Genomic DNA, 18,489 nt, shown 5'->3' on the forward strand with positions numbered 1-18,489 from the left:
TTCCGCTCGAGTTTAGTCAACTGTGTGTGTTTTGTGGTGATCCGTCTAACGTATATCTATTTGATTAAAGTTATTATTATTATTATTATTATTTAGAAATACAGTAAATTCCGTGCAAAACATCATACAAGGCATAATATACATCAAATCGACCTTTCTGCAAAAATCTCAAATATTAAAAGTCACCTAAAATGTATTTAAAGTCCCCGTGAAGCGCCTTGAAACACGTAGCGTTATTCGATGTGTTGACGTGATTTCCGATGAAACAGGAAGTCAGGGCGGGGCATATCGAGTGGTCAATAGCTCCTCCCCTTTTTTAAATAGCCAATAGCGTTTGATTTACCTCAAAGCCTGGACTAATCCGTACATGACAGTTAGTACTGTGGGTTTTTATAACGTTAGGGGCGGGACACTTCAGATTCTCGAAAGCATTTGATTGGACGGAAATCTGATAAGAAGCTGAAGTGCCGAATGACGTCATCAAAATTGTTGATCCGTATCGGCGGTAGAGAGAGAGAGAGAGAGAGAGAGAGAGAGAGAGAGAGAGAGAGAGACTGTACATTTTGAATGCGTACATCTTCTAAATGTGAATTTTGTCATTGTTTTGGAGCGCATTAGCTTGTAGGTAACCTTTAGAGGAACCTTTAGAGGAACGTATTCTTACTAAAAGCCACAAAACGTCGACTTTGATTTCAAGAAAAATATCAACGCTGACAACATATTTTAAAGAAACATGTTGTATTAATGATGAATAAAAACAATAACTATATTACAAATAGAAATAAAATGTAAAATAATCATAATTGTCCGTGTTTCTAAACAGTTAATTAACGGATTATTTATTTATTTATTTATTCACAGTTTATGTCTATGTTTGCTTACCACCTGGGAAATTATTTGTGACACAACAGGAAGCATCCATTTTGCCTGAAGATTATTTGGTGTAATATTTCAACGCAATGAATCACTTGAACGCATTTCTACTGGCACAGATTACAGGTGTTTTACAGGATTTTTTTCCCCCTATAACCTGAAGCAAGATGGCTGCTTAGATGCTTAAATGGCTGCCGCTACAATCCACCTGACGTTTCTCTCAGCTCAAATAATACTTTCCGTTAAAAATTAGCTAGCTGCTATAAGTAGCAACAGCCGTTCCCTGTACGTACGTTTGACTTCATTCAGCTGGAGATGTTACAGTCTTCCAACAACCTGAACAAACTAAACTACTGTACAATTGCAATAATTTACAAACTAGAATCCAGCGAGCAAAAGAGATTTCCCAGCAGAGCCAGGCTAAAATGATGCAAGAGCTGAAGAACCGAAGCCGCAGGGACAATGTGCATGTTATTACCCTACCAGAGGGTACTTATGGCTCAAATGCTGCACGCTTTCTCTCTACATTTCACGCCGAATGGTTTCCTGAGCTAGCAGACAAACAAATTGAAATAATAAGAGTGCACGGAATTGGCCCTGAACGCAATGCAGACAGACGTAGAACACTTATTTTCAGGCTACTACTGAGCACGGATTGGGATTACGTCCTGAAATCCAACCGAAGCTGGATGTGAGCTTTTGGACCATTACACATTGGCGTGCCTTTGGAAACGTTTCTGGAAAAGGGATTTCTCGATCTCTTCTGCCAAATTCGAGTTATATAAAGACTCGGTTTGTTTTCTCTTCGACGCCTACGCAGAGTGTTTTCTCCAGTCGCCGAGCACCGAACTGTAGGAAGCGGAGGATGCCACACCCTGCTAGATTATGTCTGAAATCTCCACGCTGTTCTGTTTGCATTAACGCCTATCAAACTATATCGGATTGCCTGAGGGGCGCTCACTCTTCGCCAAACTATCATCCGTAAAACATTTAAAATATTAACTGTGAGCAAAGACGATAGAAGCGTACAGAACGATTCACATTTACTTCATTTTAAAGGATTAACTCTAGCAGCGAATCACCTGAGAGCTGTTCCTGTGGCACGCGAGATGATATCCGTAACATTTTTTTTTTTTTTTAGCACAAATAACGCAGTTCGGCTCTCTTTCGCAAATTCACCCTAGAGAAAGCTGTCCCGTGCTTAGCGACTGGAAGCATCGCCACTGACTAGCTCGCTCTAATAAACCGTCGCTTCTGCCAGGTTAACTTCCAGAAGAGCTGCTTTAGCTTCTCTACGCTCTCGTCCGCTGAATATTTATTGCGACGCCCATGATTTGTTTCACAATGAAGCAATATTGCACAAGCAAGAGTGCTGTTGTACTAAATATCAGCAGGGCGCAGATGCTGAGCGCGATATTGCTTTTATACGACTGTTCTGTAAACAAGAAATTAATACCGAGTAACTCGCATTATGTAACAGACACAATGTGACCAAACAGTTTGTTTATTTTTTTTACTCGGTCAATGGAAATAGATCCCAAAGAAAGCACGGCCGGATAGCGTGTTACGTGTCGCCATGCCAACGCACAGACTGACTGACAGCCCGTTATACGTGTAGTAACGGTTTCGGTGTAATGAGGTATTGCTAGAATTGACAAGCGGAGTGAAATGTCTGTCCCAGTGCTGTTATACTAAATTTCAGTGCACTTGGAACGCCTCTCATCCAATCAAAGTGGTGGAGCGTAGACTTGATCGTAGATAGGTCTGTTTTGGGGAGTTTTTTTTCAGCCTAATGATGACCTCCTTCACTTGCATCGACACCTCTCTGGACCGCATATTGAGAGTTCCCATGAACAGCTAACAAACGCAAACGAAAAGATCTTTTATCTCCTTAATCTGTCGTGAAATAACGAGGAAACAAGCCACAACCTGGCCACTGAACTGCTTATCAGTCAATTGTCCAATTACTTTTGCCCCTGTGAAAATGTAGGGACTCTGTGAAAAAAAAAAAATGTAAAAATGGCTGTAATTCCCAAAAATGTTAATGCAATATTTCTGTTAATTAAAGCTGAAAGTCTACACTTCATTAACATCATGATTGCTTCATTTCAAATCCATCGTGGTGGTGTACAGAGGCAACACGAACCAAAATGATGTCACTGGCCATATATTCAGCTAAACACAAGATGTATTCCTGTATACACTGTAATCTCATCTTTGGCTGAATGTCACACAAATGCGCTTTGGCCAACTCATTTCTCAAACTGCTGTGCGGTGACCGTCGGCCCGGTGCACCGAGCAAAGCCTTATACTAGTGCCTCAGCACGACATGGATACGGACTAGACGAGCTCCTTGAAAAGAAATGCAGAATCAGAAGAGACTCCTCCGGTACGCTCGGCAAAATATGCTAACTCTAAGCAACGTTAACTCAATTAATTGATTTGAGTTGAATTCTGTCCCACCATCAACACCTACTGAAATGCACGACTATGTATATATAATACTCTCTCTCTCTCTCCCTTTCTCTCTCTCTCTCTCTCTCTCACTCTCTCTCACTGTATGTGTGTGTGTGTGGTTCATATCATCACATACACGTATTATCGGCTATCAGTCTGAAAATGCTGTATGGCCGAGTTTGGGAAAACTGAGTGAAGAGCGAGAACGTACGTGAGGAATTATTGGTACGGAGAAGCGAAGGCCCTCTCTACTGTCACTTCATTTTGAAACGAGATGTCCACCTCAGTCTCAAGTTTTGCGTAATACCAATCAGTAATGGCTTTTTCCTTATTCTTCTTGTGAATGTAGGTTCAATATACGTTTCTTACTCCAGAAAGACAGAAAAGAACTTTTACGTGTTAAACTCGGCTCTGTTTTTTTTTTTTTTTTTTTTTTTTTTTTTAAATTATACGTTTTTACTGTAGCTGAATATTAAAGTTGTACATGTAGTAGGGTGTACAAGGCAATTATGTCAGACCCTATGAAGATCACACACACACACACACACACAAACAGGTCTAATATAGTTTATTAAAATGCAGAATTTCAGAGAAGTAATAATAATCCCCCACGTTTTGAATACGTTATTGTTTGTATGAAGTGTTTTGAGGTCTGAACCCAAACGGTATTTGCTCCGTGACGATTAACCGACGATTCAAGCCTGAGATATTATAGATATCCTAAATCCTGTACTTCTGCATTTTATAAATTAGTAATAAATTAATAACAACGCTGTTAATATCTTCCAGTAAAGATCTTAATCTCTCCCAACGGTATTACACAGAACCTAAAGACACTGGGAGCTTCTTTTATTCTGAATGAACTAAAACAAGCATCGTTGAATATTAAAAAGTTTTCTTATTTAAATCGAATCCCTCCAGAGTTTAATTTCCAATTAATTGACAGTATGTAGAACATGACTTATAACTTTGTGGAGAAAAGCTGTTGCCATTGATAATGGGTGGTACGAAACTGAATAAAGACCCAGCACTGTACAATAGTAATTTTTGTATCGTGTATATATATATGTATGTGTGTGTGTGTGTGTGTGTGTGTGTGTGTGTGTGTCTTTCTCTGTCCCCCTCTCTGTCTACTACACGTTTAGGATTTCCCGGCAAGAGACCCAGATCGGATGTAAGGGATTAGCAGATCGGGAAGGACATCATCGCTTTAGAAGGGTATAAAAGGGTCCGGGTCAGCGACACTGCATCACTCCCGTTACAGCCGACGTCCGATTTCGTATTTCGCAGCTTTATGCTAGCTATAACGATTTTCAGCTTTTATATCCCAGCTTTTGATTTTTTTAAGATAATGCAGTATGGTGCCAGCTTTTGTAGTCGAGTATAATCTGCAGTGCATGTCAGCTCTTGAAGCGTGTATACTCCAGATTTAGGCTATCTTTGTGAATGGTGGATGAGTGCTGTGGATAAGATTGCGTATACTATACAAACAGTATGTAAATATTTCAGATCAGCTTCTTGGTATACAGTATACCGCTAATGTGACGTAAAGCTGCCTGGAAACGGTACGTCTGAGTGTTTATTGGAGATCCGATACCCAGCACTGTTATCGGGTCGAAACCGACGTGGATCGGAAATCATTGAAAACATATCAGATTTGGATCGGATCATGTAACAAATGGCAAAGACCTGCAGGGGATTTGGAAAAGTACTTTTTTTTTGGAACTTGAAACAGTCAAGAGACTTGACTGGTTTTTACTTTTGTTAGGATTGATTTTATTAGACCTCGCAAGGCTTAGAAGTTTTTTTTAAAGAAACCCATATCGGACGGGTCTCGGTATCGGCTGATACTCGAGGTTTCAGTATCTTTATCAGCAAAGAAAAAGGGTTCTTTTTTTCTTTTAAAGACAGCTTCAACATCGTAGTGATTATGTGTTTATTATTTTTGGTGTTACTTATTCTCCATCACTCTGTAAAGAACGATGTCTTAATACAGGACTTAAATAACTTGAATTTCTTGATATTTTTGTAGTGTTTAATAATAATATACGGTAAGATTACAATAAACCAAATACACGATTATTAAACCTATTTCTAGTCATTTATACTAATTTCAAGCTTTAAACTGGTAGATCATTTCACTTCTTTCTAGAAAGAAACGCTTAAACGAGCAGAATTAATCTGTCAATAAAAATAATAAGACAGTCTAGAAAATGTCTAGAAATGTCTAGGTTTAACAATCTATCATCTGTAACATTTGGTTTATTGTAATAAAAGTAGAAAAACGTCTCAAAACATTCGAATCAAAAGGACAGATCTGCTGTCTTTGATTTCTGTTGCCACGCCCGTTTCCTTCTCACACAACACGTCTGATGTTCCATCGTTTTGATTTTTCTTTATAGGAACAAAAAGGGTTGCAGCGATAGTCCCGCAGCCCTTCGTTCTGAACGCAGAGGTCAAAGTTCGCTCTGTGTATTTCACCATCTACATAACCAAGCTCATTCAGAATGACCAAACCGGCTAATTAAATCCTGATTAGCTGCTGCTAACATTCTTGACCTGTTGCGTGTGATTTATGCATGGGCTGTTCAGCCTGACTCAGGCTGTGCATTAATGCTGGTAGATCCTGAGAAAGACACTCCATCAGCTATAATAGCAAGATATCAAAAGATCCCTGGACAGTACTGTGATTATCTGAAGCTGGGTACAAGTCTGATCAAACATTAGTCCGGCTTTTCTTAGGCAGAACCTTAACGTATCACCAATTAGCTTTAAAAGTACCTCATAACTTCATATGCCGCTGTAGTTAATAGAAGGAGACTTTATCGGTCACATATGCATTACAGCACGGTGAAATTCTTTTCTTCGCATATCCCAGCTTGTTAGGAGTCAGAACTCAGGGTCAGAGCGCAGGGTCAGCCACGGTTCAGGGTCAGCCACCACTGCCTATAATATAACTCTTTGCATTCGGGGCGATGCTAATCGCAGAGCAACGGAGTACACTAGATCTTGGTCTAGGTGTTGGGTTTTCCAACCAGGTTTGAACTAAATGAATGAAAACAATGAATATCCGAACATTTTATAACAACCTCCAGAAGTAAAACGTGAAGAGAAGTTGATTGACCGTGTCAAGTAATAGTCACTCTTAGTACACGAGAGTTAAACAGAAATGTCTGTGTTAGCAGGCTAATTCATCTTCGTGGCTAAAAACGTCATCATCTTTACAACTCTCAAAAAAAAAAAAAAGACAGGAACACCCAAGCACGAAACAAACGTTCTGTAAGTACAGCGAGACGTTTTTCAAATGTCACATTCACGTCCTTGGATACTGACGGAGGCCAAACCCGCCTCCAAGTGTGTGGTGCGATATGTTTGGAGCAGCTTTCTTGAAAATAGATCATGAAGAGAAAAAAAAACAGACCACAAAAACCGCTCGGACGTTTCAAGGTAAAGTCACGTAGCCGAACAACAACAGCAAAAGCTGACGAGTCAAAACAAGCAAGGAGCGAACGCTTCGCTTAACGTTATCCTGCCTGAAATCGCAGGGGGTACTGAAAGCAAATAATTTATGCCGAAGGGGTTCAAATGACACGGAAGCTTGGGAACTGGTCTTGAGAACTGGTCTAGATTAACAGCGTTAGCGTTCTTACTTTGTAAAAGGAACCTAAAGCTAACGTAGATTAAAACGAGTTCTTCTAAAAGCTCAGCAGTCAGCGGTTGTGTAAGGGGAGTTTAGCTCTGATCATGAAGAATGTGACGCAGGCCTTTGGCTTGCACCAAGCAGCTGGGTTTTCCCGTATACCCCTGCCTTTCCAAACACACGTACATCGACATCGAACGTTGTATGAAGCACCAAGAAGGCATGGAATGAATGCGTTAAATGAACCGGTGCGAATAAACCCGGTGTGATTCTGTAGAAGGAAATAAGTGATGTAACATCTACAAGAATAAAAACATCGATTACTTACGGAACATACAACTAGGAGTGCAGCGGTGCGTCGTGACGCGCTATATTTATATTCGTTAGTAACTTTTTGAAATAAAATGTCCTTTTAAGAGTAGGTTTAATTGGCCATACGGTATTTATACGCTTCCTCGTGTTCATTTTTAATCACAGAAACGTACTTTTACTTCGCCACGTTCTCCGTTACTGTTAAATGTAGATGAATATAGGCCGTGTAGTTTTAATAATTAGTTTATACCGAGTGTAATGAGGTCGCGAGTCGTCTGAACGCGGACGCAACGACCGCTCACTGTTTTAGCGGCTTAGTCCTGGATAATGGCCGAAGAGAGGGGAGAAGCAAGCAGGACAACTACACACATACACGTGCGCACACACACACACACATACACTAACACAAACACTCACTCTCTCTCTGCACACACGTTCCCTTCTGTTCTGCTCCACAGTCTGTTCTTTTGTTCAACAGTCCGCTGTTGGGAAAATGTTTGTTTTTTGGTGTGTGTGTGTGTGTGTGTGTGTGTGTGTGAGATTTTGTGTGGAAAATGACAGGTTGTGTGTTCTTGTACCCGTCACAGGACTGGGATACGCTGCTTCATCTGGAACCCAGGTTTTAAATCATATACACAGATAAGCAGACAGACTTTCTCGGGCGAGGTGTGATTTACAGTACAGTTCTTCACGTAGTCTGAGATTCAGGATGTTCATCAATAACGAAACTCAACCCAGTTGTTTAAAGTTAGCAGATGTTATTATTATCGCTAGCTTATTAGACCGCTCACTGCAAGTACAACGTGAAGTCATGTCCTGAAATACCCTCCACGTGTTCAATGAAGAAAACTTATCATAAGTGTATTTTCTCCAATAACGTCGGTGTACATTCAGTGGAGACAAACGGTGGTAATGCACGAAAGAAGGAACGGATGGATGGATGGATGGATGGATGGATGGATGGATAACGTCAGCTTCCTCGGAGCCCTAGAGAATTCGATTCTGTTGCGTGCTTTGCAAAGATTTGCTCCTTTGTTGAAATACAAGCTAATTTGCTGAGGGTGGGTTGAACGACGGAAAGAAAAAGCACCTCCAGCGGTGAATTTACGGCCTCTTCGCAATGTCAGGGGACAAAACCGAGACCTGTGATGAATGGTTGGACACATCGTCCTTCAAACAAAGCATTTTTTTGTGGGTGAGGCAAAGTTATTTTGTGTTTTGTGGATGAAGAAGCATCCCTGGGGTTCTTTAAAATTGTGAACGTGTGCATAACTATGAATCATAGGCAGCTGAAACAGTGTGCTCAGCCTTTAGAAGTCCTTCTGCTGCTGTTTCTGCTTCTTTTCTCTTTTTTTTCCTTTTTTTTTTTTTCCCCAAAGACAAAAGCGACGGGTAAATGTAATCAGAAATGAAAAATATTCCCTTTGTTTCAGATGTTCCTCGCTGTCTGGATCATCTACCTCCTAAGCCTGAAATTAGGTTCTGCAGCGGGTATGAATCCAGCAATACCTCCAACAATGTTAATAACTTCCTCCCAGTACTTTTAATATTTTTACTACTTCACTGTGATCTGTGCGCGAGCTTCGGAATGGCAAGAGCTATTCATTTGGCTGAATTGTTTAGAAGCAGACGCCGAATGCAGAATTTGAAGCGTTTTGACGGAGGAACTCTTTCACTTTACTTCACACGTGAAGAGGAACAGAACTGGAAAAGGAGGGGAAGGGGGTAGAGGATGGACGTACCTCCAAAATCCGGCCGGAGACGGATGTCATACCCCCTCAACAGTTTGTCCACTGTCGATTTGGCCACAGATATTCCAGATGCAGCAGAATTGCTAAGGGCAGACAGTTACAGTTATTAAAACATAGCACCGTGACGAACGAGCAGAATTGCTTCATTATAGATAGCTAGGGACATTATTTACACTTTTGGAGAAAACCTGCGAGCAGGGGTGGAAAACTTCATTACTGTGCTTAAGTGCTGTAACACTCAAGTATTCTTGGAAGTGAATGCTTGTGTTCTTACTCAAGTCAATTTCCAAGAGAAAAGAAAATACGTTTTACGTTTTCATTTTATCCTTCAAACTACGTGTTACAAATCTCAAACACCATGAGATGTTTATGTAGTGTATATTTTTTCTCATATTTTTTTTATCCTATTCTATTATTTTTTTTTTTATCAATAAGATGTTGTCTTTGTTGGAGATACTGATTCATAAAGGATGAGTTTGCTAAATTAGCTAGTCATGTGTTGTAATTCATCTCAGTAAATTAGCTAGCTAGTTACAGGTTGTTGTTGTTGTTTTTTTTGCTTTTTTTTTACATTAGCTTGTTGAATTAGCAAGCTAGTTAGGTTTTGTAAATTGGCTTGTTAAATTAGCTACTCCAGAACGGTTTTGCTAACATTAGCTAACCAGCAAGCCAAAATCTAGGTTTTGTGTGAGTTAGCAGGATATTTTCCTTATGACTGATTGCTTAGCGAGCGAGCTAGTCACGCAGGATCGACGAGCGATTTTGACACACTACCCGTAGTTATCCTGAAGAACGGGTTCCTGGTACTTTTTCCACCCCTGCTGTTGAGGATAATGTTTCATACACATGCACTTATATTGATCAGTTTCATGCAGTGATGTGTTCAGTAATATTAGTGACAGTATAAGACATAAATTAAACGACTGACACCGTAATAGAATATTGTAGACTACATTTCACCAGTCATCAGAACTTGTATCAAGGTGTACCGCGTGACGATGACGATGTCTACATCACTTAGCACTTTAAACAACACAATCTCGTGTGAATACATACTGTATGCTCATTTGCTCAGTTTTTGTCATGATTGCGGAGACATTCGTCTGTAAGGAGCCTGAAAACCAACGCTGCAACACGGCCTTGCATTTAGTCCAGTTTAAATCAGAATCACTTTGGTCTAGTAGCTAGAAAATTGATTCTGATATGATTTCGTTACAGTTTGCTGAAGGGTGAAAGTCCAAACAGCAACACTGCCGAGCAAATGCTAAAGCCAGACCCAATATATCATATATCCAGTCACCATTTCATGCCTAATATGATGTTGGAAATGCAGCACCACGGATTCAGTCGATTCGTTCTGGAAACCCATTGCGTGCAGAGCTGTGAGACCAAACGTCAACAGTAGAAGATGCTCGGTTTGGGGCCTGTGCTGTCTAAGATGTCCTGGCTCTAATAACCGTATGCAGTTATGGAGTCCACTTGTTAGCATCTCTGTCCTTTCTGACATATAATGAGCGTGTAATTATTGATGAACTGCTTATCATGTACGCTTACAGGTGGCACAGATATCAGCACCAAAGAACCAGGTGAGCATCCGAACAGCACGAAAGAAGATTTACATCTGATCTACTTTCGTGTTTTGATTTTTTTTTTATTATTATTATTTTTTTTTACTTTCACCAAGCCATGATGAACCTGTACTAATAATCAGAAGGCATGATGGTAGCTAGTATAGTCTAGGGGTGGGGGGGGGGGGGGTTTGGACTGAGATATAAACGCATTGATCAGATATGTCTGCGGCAAAATGATAGATATAGGTCTTTTGATTTAAGAATGAAATAGAGAGAGAGAGAGAGAGAGAGAGAGAGAGAGAGAGAGACGTGTTGTGCATTTAGACGCACGTTCACGTCAAAGGCTGGAGACTGCGCTAGTCTCAGTGTCACGTCGCTTTAGGCCGAGCAGACGTGTATGTGTACAGAGCATACGTGCAGGCATAAGCTATACAGGAATAAAACTCATATACATATATAATTATTTATTTTTTTTAATGATATGGTGCCAGTGTTATCGATAATGTACGCGTCTGGAGACGGACACGCGCATGTTGCCCGCGCACTCACTGACACACACACACACACACACACACACACCTCAAGTATTTATGCCATTGGATGGACAAGTATTCACTACAGTAGCCCCTATCAGTGAATGATCAGTGATGGCCAATAGCAATAAGCAGCCTGGCGCAATTCATCCCAAACCCTGCGCCTTCAAAAAATAATCTCAGATCACTCATCAATTTTTTCCTTACCATTGTACAAAGCAGACAGACGACAACACTGTCAGAGCAGAGACAATTCCACATATTGTTTCTTGGTGAGGACCCAACATTTCCACAAATCCGTTTATATATATGTACACCTTCAGTAATCCAACCGCCCGTGGTCCAAAACGATCAAAGATTAGAACAAAAAAAAAAAATCCAACACAGGGAACGGAAAGGGGAATAAAACGGGCCAAATCAATCGCTCAAATCAAACCCACTGGATCACATGTGTGATTGCTCTGCAATAAAAAAAAAAGAGCAGAGAAGTGGGGTATTTAAAAAGCTCGTAATTGGTCCCAAGGTGTTTTCCCCGGTTATGGAAATCCGTACAGATCACAGAGCAGCTCGACCAACAGCACATCACACATCATGATTACATTTCACTTTAATTCAGAAGTAACGAAAAAAGGGTCTACCGGGGGGGAAAAAGCGAAAAATAAAAAGAAAAGGGGGGGAAAAAACGAGAGAAAGAATAAATGAAAGAAAGAAAGACAGAAAAGTGGCGTCTTCGTGTCACTCAGATGAATTAAATCCCGGTCCGAATCTGCGGACGAGCCATGGTTCCGGGGATCTGCTCCACACTAGGATGCTTTAAGGATGTTGTCTTTTCCTCCTTCGGCTCGAAAAGATGTTGGGAGATTTAGGGGGTGCGGTGGATAAAACAAACAAACAAACAAACAAATAAACCAAAAAAATAATAAACCCCACGGAAATCTACACAAGCATCCCCGCGTAACGGCTGCTGGAGGGACGAGGTTCGTTTCTCCGACTGCTGGAGAAAAGCAAAACAATATGCACATTAAAAATCTGGGATGCGGACGTCAGAGCGTCTAGTAGTCTGTGGTTACCCCCTTTTATGAAGTTGAAGAAAGCAAACCCTTGTAGAAAGGGGGGGAAAAACGGCGTCTTGTGAACTCGATCAGAATAAAAAACGCGTAAAATAGTCCAGGTTTGGAAACGCGTCCTGCTGGAAACGCGGCGCGACGCCGATCCTCGGTGCGTTATGTGTGTGTTGAGGAGCCCAGCATGTTCGGGGAGAAACGGCGGCCGACACACGATGACACACTTCAGCTTGAAGAACGCCTCCACGAGCCGACATGGAGAGAGAGAAAGAGGGGGGGGGGGGGGGGGAAAGGAAAAAAAAAAAGAAAGGAAATCAAGAGCGGAAAATAGTACCCAGGATTACGCTTAGATGGCTGGATTGGAGAAAAATCGACATCATGTTTTGTTTTGCTTTGTTTCTCTCTCTCTCTCTCTCTCTCTCTCTCTCTCGGTGTGATCAGTGAGTAAAGATTGTAAGGTTTGTCAGGAAAAGAAATAAATAAAAAAGCCCAAAGATGGAAAGTAGTATTTGCGCACGCTGTATCACTGGGGAATGGATGCTGCGCGCGCTGCTCGAGTCACCCTGCAACCCATTAAAATGCGCCGGGTGTATCCTGGAGAGGTTTTCACACCGGCCACAGACTTCACCACAAGGACACACCATGCACATGTAGTAAGGAGGAGAAGGTGGATGTGTTTCCAGCACGAGTGCATGCCAGCGTGTTATATTTTACACAGGCAGACTTTAAAGCAGCGCATGATCAACACTGGCCTAATGTTCAGGTCGATATGGTCAATTCATTTCATTTCAAAAATATTCATTTCATCAAATGCACAAGCAAACGCAAAGATAAGAAGTGAATGTTTGTTTTTGTGTTTGTTTGTTTGGTGTTTTTTTTTTTTTTTCCTTTCAGCATAAGATGAGGGTTTCTGCAGAGATCTCTGTGCCGTCCAGTTGCTAGGCAACGCTGCGACCGCTGATGCAGAAGGCCTCGGCACATTTTATAGCAGCTAAAGCAGGACAGCGGGGCCAAATGGCGAATGTTTGTTTGCAACATTTTCTCAAAGCTTCTTCGATGTTCTGGCTCCTGTGCTGCTTCTCCTGGAGCGTTCTCCATCGCAGAAAGGTATCCGTCCTAAAGCGGCGCTTTGTGAGATTATTTGCTTTTATTATGAGCCATATTTGCTTGCTCATATCCAGTGACCATACATGATTTGTTTACTGTCTTGTAAAGCACCAGTATGGAGTGTGTATGAATGAATACCCACCCAAGTCCACCGAAGTGCACCGAAGCAGTAAAACCATTAGAGAGGTTTTTTTTTTTTTTTTAAATCAGTGTTAGTCACAATGAATTTCTTTCATAAGTAGGCCATGTCTACATGGACTTAAATTCATTCATTTTCATCTCCTGGTCCTGGTCTTGGTGAATCCCGGGAAGAGTGAGGTTGGAATACAGCCTGGATGGGGCACCAGTCCATCCAGAACAAACACATTCACACCTAGGGGTAATTTAGCATAGCCACCTCCTGGCATATTTTTCCCACACGGACATGGTGAGAACATGTGAAACTCCAAACAGAAAAGGTTACTCGAACTCCGGAGCTCAGAGGTGACCGTGCTACCCGCTGGCCTTAAATTATTTATATAAAATCTATTCCTGTGCATTAAGTGCATGAAACATGAATGCATTTGCCTGAGCCGTAATTCTTATTATTAGTGACTCAAAGACCTCAGAGGAGTTTAGTGGAATAAGCTAAAAGCGCTATGCTATTGATTAGAGATAAAGACACAGGTCCTTGTTCAGTACCAAGGAAAGCTCGGTGCGGTCAGGACTGCGGAGAGCAATTATACTAAAAAGTCTGTTCAGCACACAGGACAGCAGTAACTCAGAGTTTGTGCATGAATTCCCATGCAGCCAGGTCATCAGATGGTTGCTCACATTCCCAGTGATCATCACAATCAACACAGTCATCAACTTTTCAATAATGCTGTAATCCTTAAGTTATGATATTGCATTATTGCGCGCGCAGCCAGCTCAGAATAACCCGAGACGCCCGTCTATGAGTTTACATAAGGTCCCATTCAGGTGTTATTGAGGAGCTGCCACACTTCATTAAACTCTCTCCTTCCCCTTTAACACGTGCTCGGTCTATAATAACGTGAGGCTGATAAATGTTTTGGGAATTCTGTGCATCATTGAGCCAAGTGGACATGATAGATTGCAGCACATATAGGAAAAAGTATTAAAATAACAGATCCATAACGAATGTCAGCGCGCTGTCAGTTGTGTCGATAGCTCGCTAAGGTCTTAATCAGTCGGACGTCCTGGGTTCAGTACATTATATTCTGCTCAGGCCGCGAGAGCACCTTCCTGCCTACGGTTAAACACTCTTTATAACACAGTGTTGCTGATTTCTCGATTCTGATTGGTCAGAATCGTTTGATTCAAACAGCCGGTTTAAATCACATTCCATTTGCATTACCGTTTCTATAGTAACAGGTCATTCACAGGGACTTGTACGGTGGATGCGCCACATGATCTTTAATAGTTTAAAAACCGTGCTGTTACTTAGCGAAGAAAACGGTGTTTAACGGTGATGTGTTGAAGTTTTGTGTTAGCAGATGTTTGCTTAGCATTTATGGAAGGAGTCTCCAGTGTCAGCGCTGAAAGGCTGGTGGTTATAGCTGCTATACACTCGTAAAAATACACATTTTCAGCCTGATGCCATAGGAGAACCCTTTTAAGTGGGACAAAAAACCTTTCACTCTCAAGTTCTTTAGAGAAGCATCTATTTACTCGTGCTTTAAAGAACCCAGAAATAGTTCTTCACAGCAGTGCCACCATGTTATCGTAGCTTCTCTAAAAAACCCTCAGTTAGTGCTTTAAACAACCAAATTAAGGTTCTTCAGAGTGATGCCAGGAGAACCTTTTCCAGTCCCACAAAGAACTTTATAGGGTTCACTCTAACCTGTTAAGAGATCATACCTTGAAGAACCAATACACTGCTCTGAAGAACCTATAATGAACCATAAAGAACTTATTTAATCTCTAAAAAAAAAAAAACAACAACAACAACCATATAGCTCAACTCCAGAACCCTATACAATGAAAAATAGTTCTTGTCCAGAAGAAGGTTCTTTGCAGAACCCATGATGCTGTGAAGAACCATTGAAGAACCTTTCTTTTTAAGAGTGGAACACAAGTGAGAACAGGAACTAGTGTGTCTCACAGACATTCTATAACAATACATGTAACTCTACATAATTAAAAAGCATGATGTGCCATTAATTAATCGATTTAAATGTGTGATTGTTGACCTAAGAGGAATAACACACTTCGAGACGTGCTGTTATAGTAAAACAGTCCACTCCAGGACGGTAATGATCCTCTGCTTCACGTCATGCCTCATCACAGCACCCTGCTGTGGATTATTTTCCTATAACAGCACACCCCATCCTGTTTTATTCCGTACGCATAAACACCCCGTGAGATGAAATTCTATCAGCCACTGTGACTTCACTTGTTTGTATTTACACAGTGACTAATACAGAGCAGGCGAGTACAGGATGTAGAACTAATTCCAGGAAAATCATATAAAACTACGTAGCAAAGGGTTGCCTAAGGAACTTCCTCGTGAGTGACCATCATAAATAGATAGCTGTGTAATTGTTGATTAGTTTTATCCATATGGTAGCCTTGAAGGGTTGAGTACTCAGTGATTGAGAAAAGGGAAATTATATTTAAATGATGTTGGACAAGAGGAAATTATGGTTTGATAAATAACTTCAACCAATCCGGTACAGCTGAAATATTACAGTATAATTCTGTGCAACTTACAACATCAACATCAACACCTAACATAGCAGGACTATTTGGGGCGAAGCAGGAGAATTCTTTAAGGAAGATACTGAAAAGATGAAGGAAGTCCATGCCAAAATTAGAACTGCTTTCCTCTTTGGATATCACAGAGTCTCCCTACTGGATAGTTCCACATATAAACCTCTGGTCCTAATGGTTCCTATATATATATATATATATATATACACACACACACACACACACACAATTTGGCTGTTTCTTCCCCTGTTGGATTTGAATTTTATCTCTCTATCTACTACACCATACATCCAAAAGTATATGAACACCTGACCATCACACCCATATGTTCCTTTTGAACATCTCATTCCAGATTTATTATTTATTTATTCTCATTCCTCGCTCCACTCTTCTGGGAAGGCTTTGCACTAGATTTGGGGGCGTGGCTGTGGGGATTCGTGTTCGTTCAGTGTTAGTGGGGTTGAGGTCAGGGCTCTGTGCAGGACGCTCGAGTGCTTCTAATTACTCGAGTAGTTTTTAATCAGATTACTCGTACTTTTTTTCTTGATCTTTCATTTTCTTGATCACTACTTTTATTTTTACTCAAGTCGGTGTGTTTTGTACTTTTTACCAACACTGCTATTAGAATGGCAGCTAATGAATATGCAGTAATAATAATAATAATAATAATAATAATAATAAAAGCTGCAAGCAGCATTTTCAGGGGCCAAGCACCGAGACTCGTTGAGCATATTCACAGATGTGGTACAATTGCGGCCTAATAGAGCCAGAACTATAGGCAAAGGGATTTAAGAATGATTCGTAGTTTCACACTTTTGCCAGTCCATTATGGGAGAACGCTTTTCAATATCAGAGTTCTTTTTTTTTTAATAATATTATGCTAATTTTTGTTTAGACAGGTCTAAACATGCTGCGAGCCAAATTTGATCAAGATTGGACAAAGTTTTTAGGAGGAGTAGCAAAAATGGCATTTCGATGTAAGCATTTGTTATCAAGTTATTGTAACTTTTGACCAGTAAGTGACATTGGCACGAAATTTGTTGCATAGCCTCGGGGCATGGTCCTGAATATGCCTACCAGGATACAGAGATATTGCTGAGATACAGCCTTACTTCCTGTTTGCCGGCTTTGCTGTAAGATTCATTGGCCCTTTACGGGCATACCGTTTAGAATAGTCAAAATACTTTTGATAAAGTTGGTGATGATTGGACAAAAATCAATGAGTGGATGATTGGATGATTGGATAAAAAGCAGGAGTAGCGACAAAACAGTTTTTGACAAAATCCAGGATGGTGGAAAATTTGATGTCCTAGCGCGTTGAATGTGCGTTGAACTCAGCTCGACACAGGAAGTCCAAGGATGCCTGGCTTTTAAATTTTGAACACAGGGTTCAAAAGTTATGATCACAAACGTACTTCCAAATTAGGCCCAAATTTGACCCGATGTTTGCACTACAGGGTTGACAGCATTTGGCGCAAATTTGGTCAGAACGTTCCTTAGAACCTCCCCAATCGGTGTGCCAAATTTCACAACTTTTTACCAGACAGTTATATGGGCTGCCATAAATGCCCTAGCCAGAAGGGAACAGGTAGAATAACAATAGGCCACTGAATCTTTGGTGCCTGGTCCCCTAATAACAATAATAATAATAATAATAATAAAACTATGAAGCATCTGCACCCTGTCACCCGTAGTTTATTAAACTGAATGTCATGTACTAAAACTCGGTCAGAGATACCGTTTATATCGTATGTGGTAAATTTCTAGATGTTCCTTCACCTTGAACGTTGACACACCTGGGATGAAAAATGGATGAACTTGTATTTCAAATGGGATGGTGTGAAGGAAAAAAAAAAGGCCTTTGAATTACTACTCAGCACCCGACCTCTTCCTCACACTCCGTACAACCTCGTACTGTCCGTGAGAGGCATCTTTATGGTCATCTCATTACATTAATGTGCTTTACTGTGAGAGCTCGGCTGTCCAGTTACAATTAGCCACCTTAATGAATTAGAATGGCAGTTATGATAGTGATGAATACTGCATGAAATAAAGATTGTACCATTCATTTGGCTGAACCATTTTTTGGAAGGTTAAAAGGGGGAAACAGAAAAAGGTGCCAATTTTTTAATTTATTTTTTTATTTTTTTTGTTCAGTCATGGTACAGTCTCCAAATTTGTAATAAACTCCAAACTGTATTATCAGATATTTTAAGCTGGAGGATATAGAAAAAATCTAACAGAACAGTATATTTTAAAACTGTGAGATAAAAGGCTTTCGTACTACATCCTCAGTTGGTCATTTTTCTGCTGCAATATTATCCATATAGCTAAGCAATAAAAAAAAAAGTCGAGCCATTTAAATGTTCTGAGACCTTAAAGCCATCAGGAGGTTAAATTTTTCCTATGCTGACTTGTAGAAAAACACCGAGCGTATGCTTTTAGAAGTGCTAAGCCATGTTTTCTTCT

At 40.6% G+C, this 18,489-nt stretch overlaps 1 protein-coding gene across 2 annotated transcripts in view; it reads right to left on the reverse strand.

Moving 5' to 3' along the window:
• gabrb4 (gamma-aminobutyric acid type A receptor subunit beta4) overlaps window positions 1-12,352 on the reverse strand; it is a 58,357-nt gene extending 46,005 nt beyond the window's left edge. The window contains exons 1-2 of one of the 2 annotated variants that reach the window (XM_053648303.1): window positions 11,345-12,352; window positions 9,025-9,116 (exon numbers count right to left, since the gene is read on the reverse strand). In XM_053648303.1, coding sequence (XP_053504278.1) covers window positions 9,025-9,116; window positions 11,345-11,424 — 172 coding nt within the window. In that variant the 5' untranslated portion in view covers window positions 11,425-12,352. Of the gene's footprint in view, window positions 1-9,024; window positions 9,122-11,344 lie in introns of those variants that run through there. The other variant, XM_053648304.1, reaches the window with a different exon arrangement.
• Between the last annotated feature and the right edge of the window lie 6,137 nt (window positions 12,353-18,489).

The sequence above is a fragment of the Ictalurus furcatus genome, chromosome 18, assembly GCF_023375685.1.
Source record: "Ictalurus furcatus strain D&B chromosome 18, Billie_1.0, whole genome shotgun sequence".
Taxonomy (NCBI): Eukaryota; Metazoa; Chordata; class Actinopteri; order Siluriformes; family Ictaluridae; genus Ictalurus; species Ictalurus furcatus.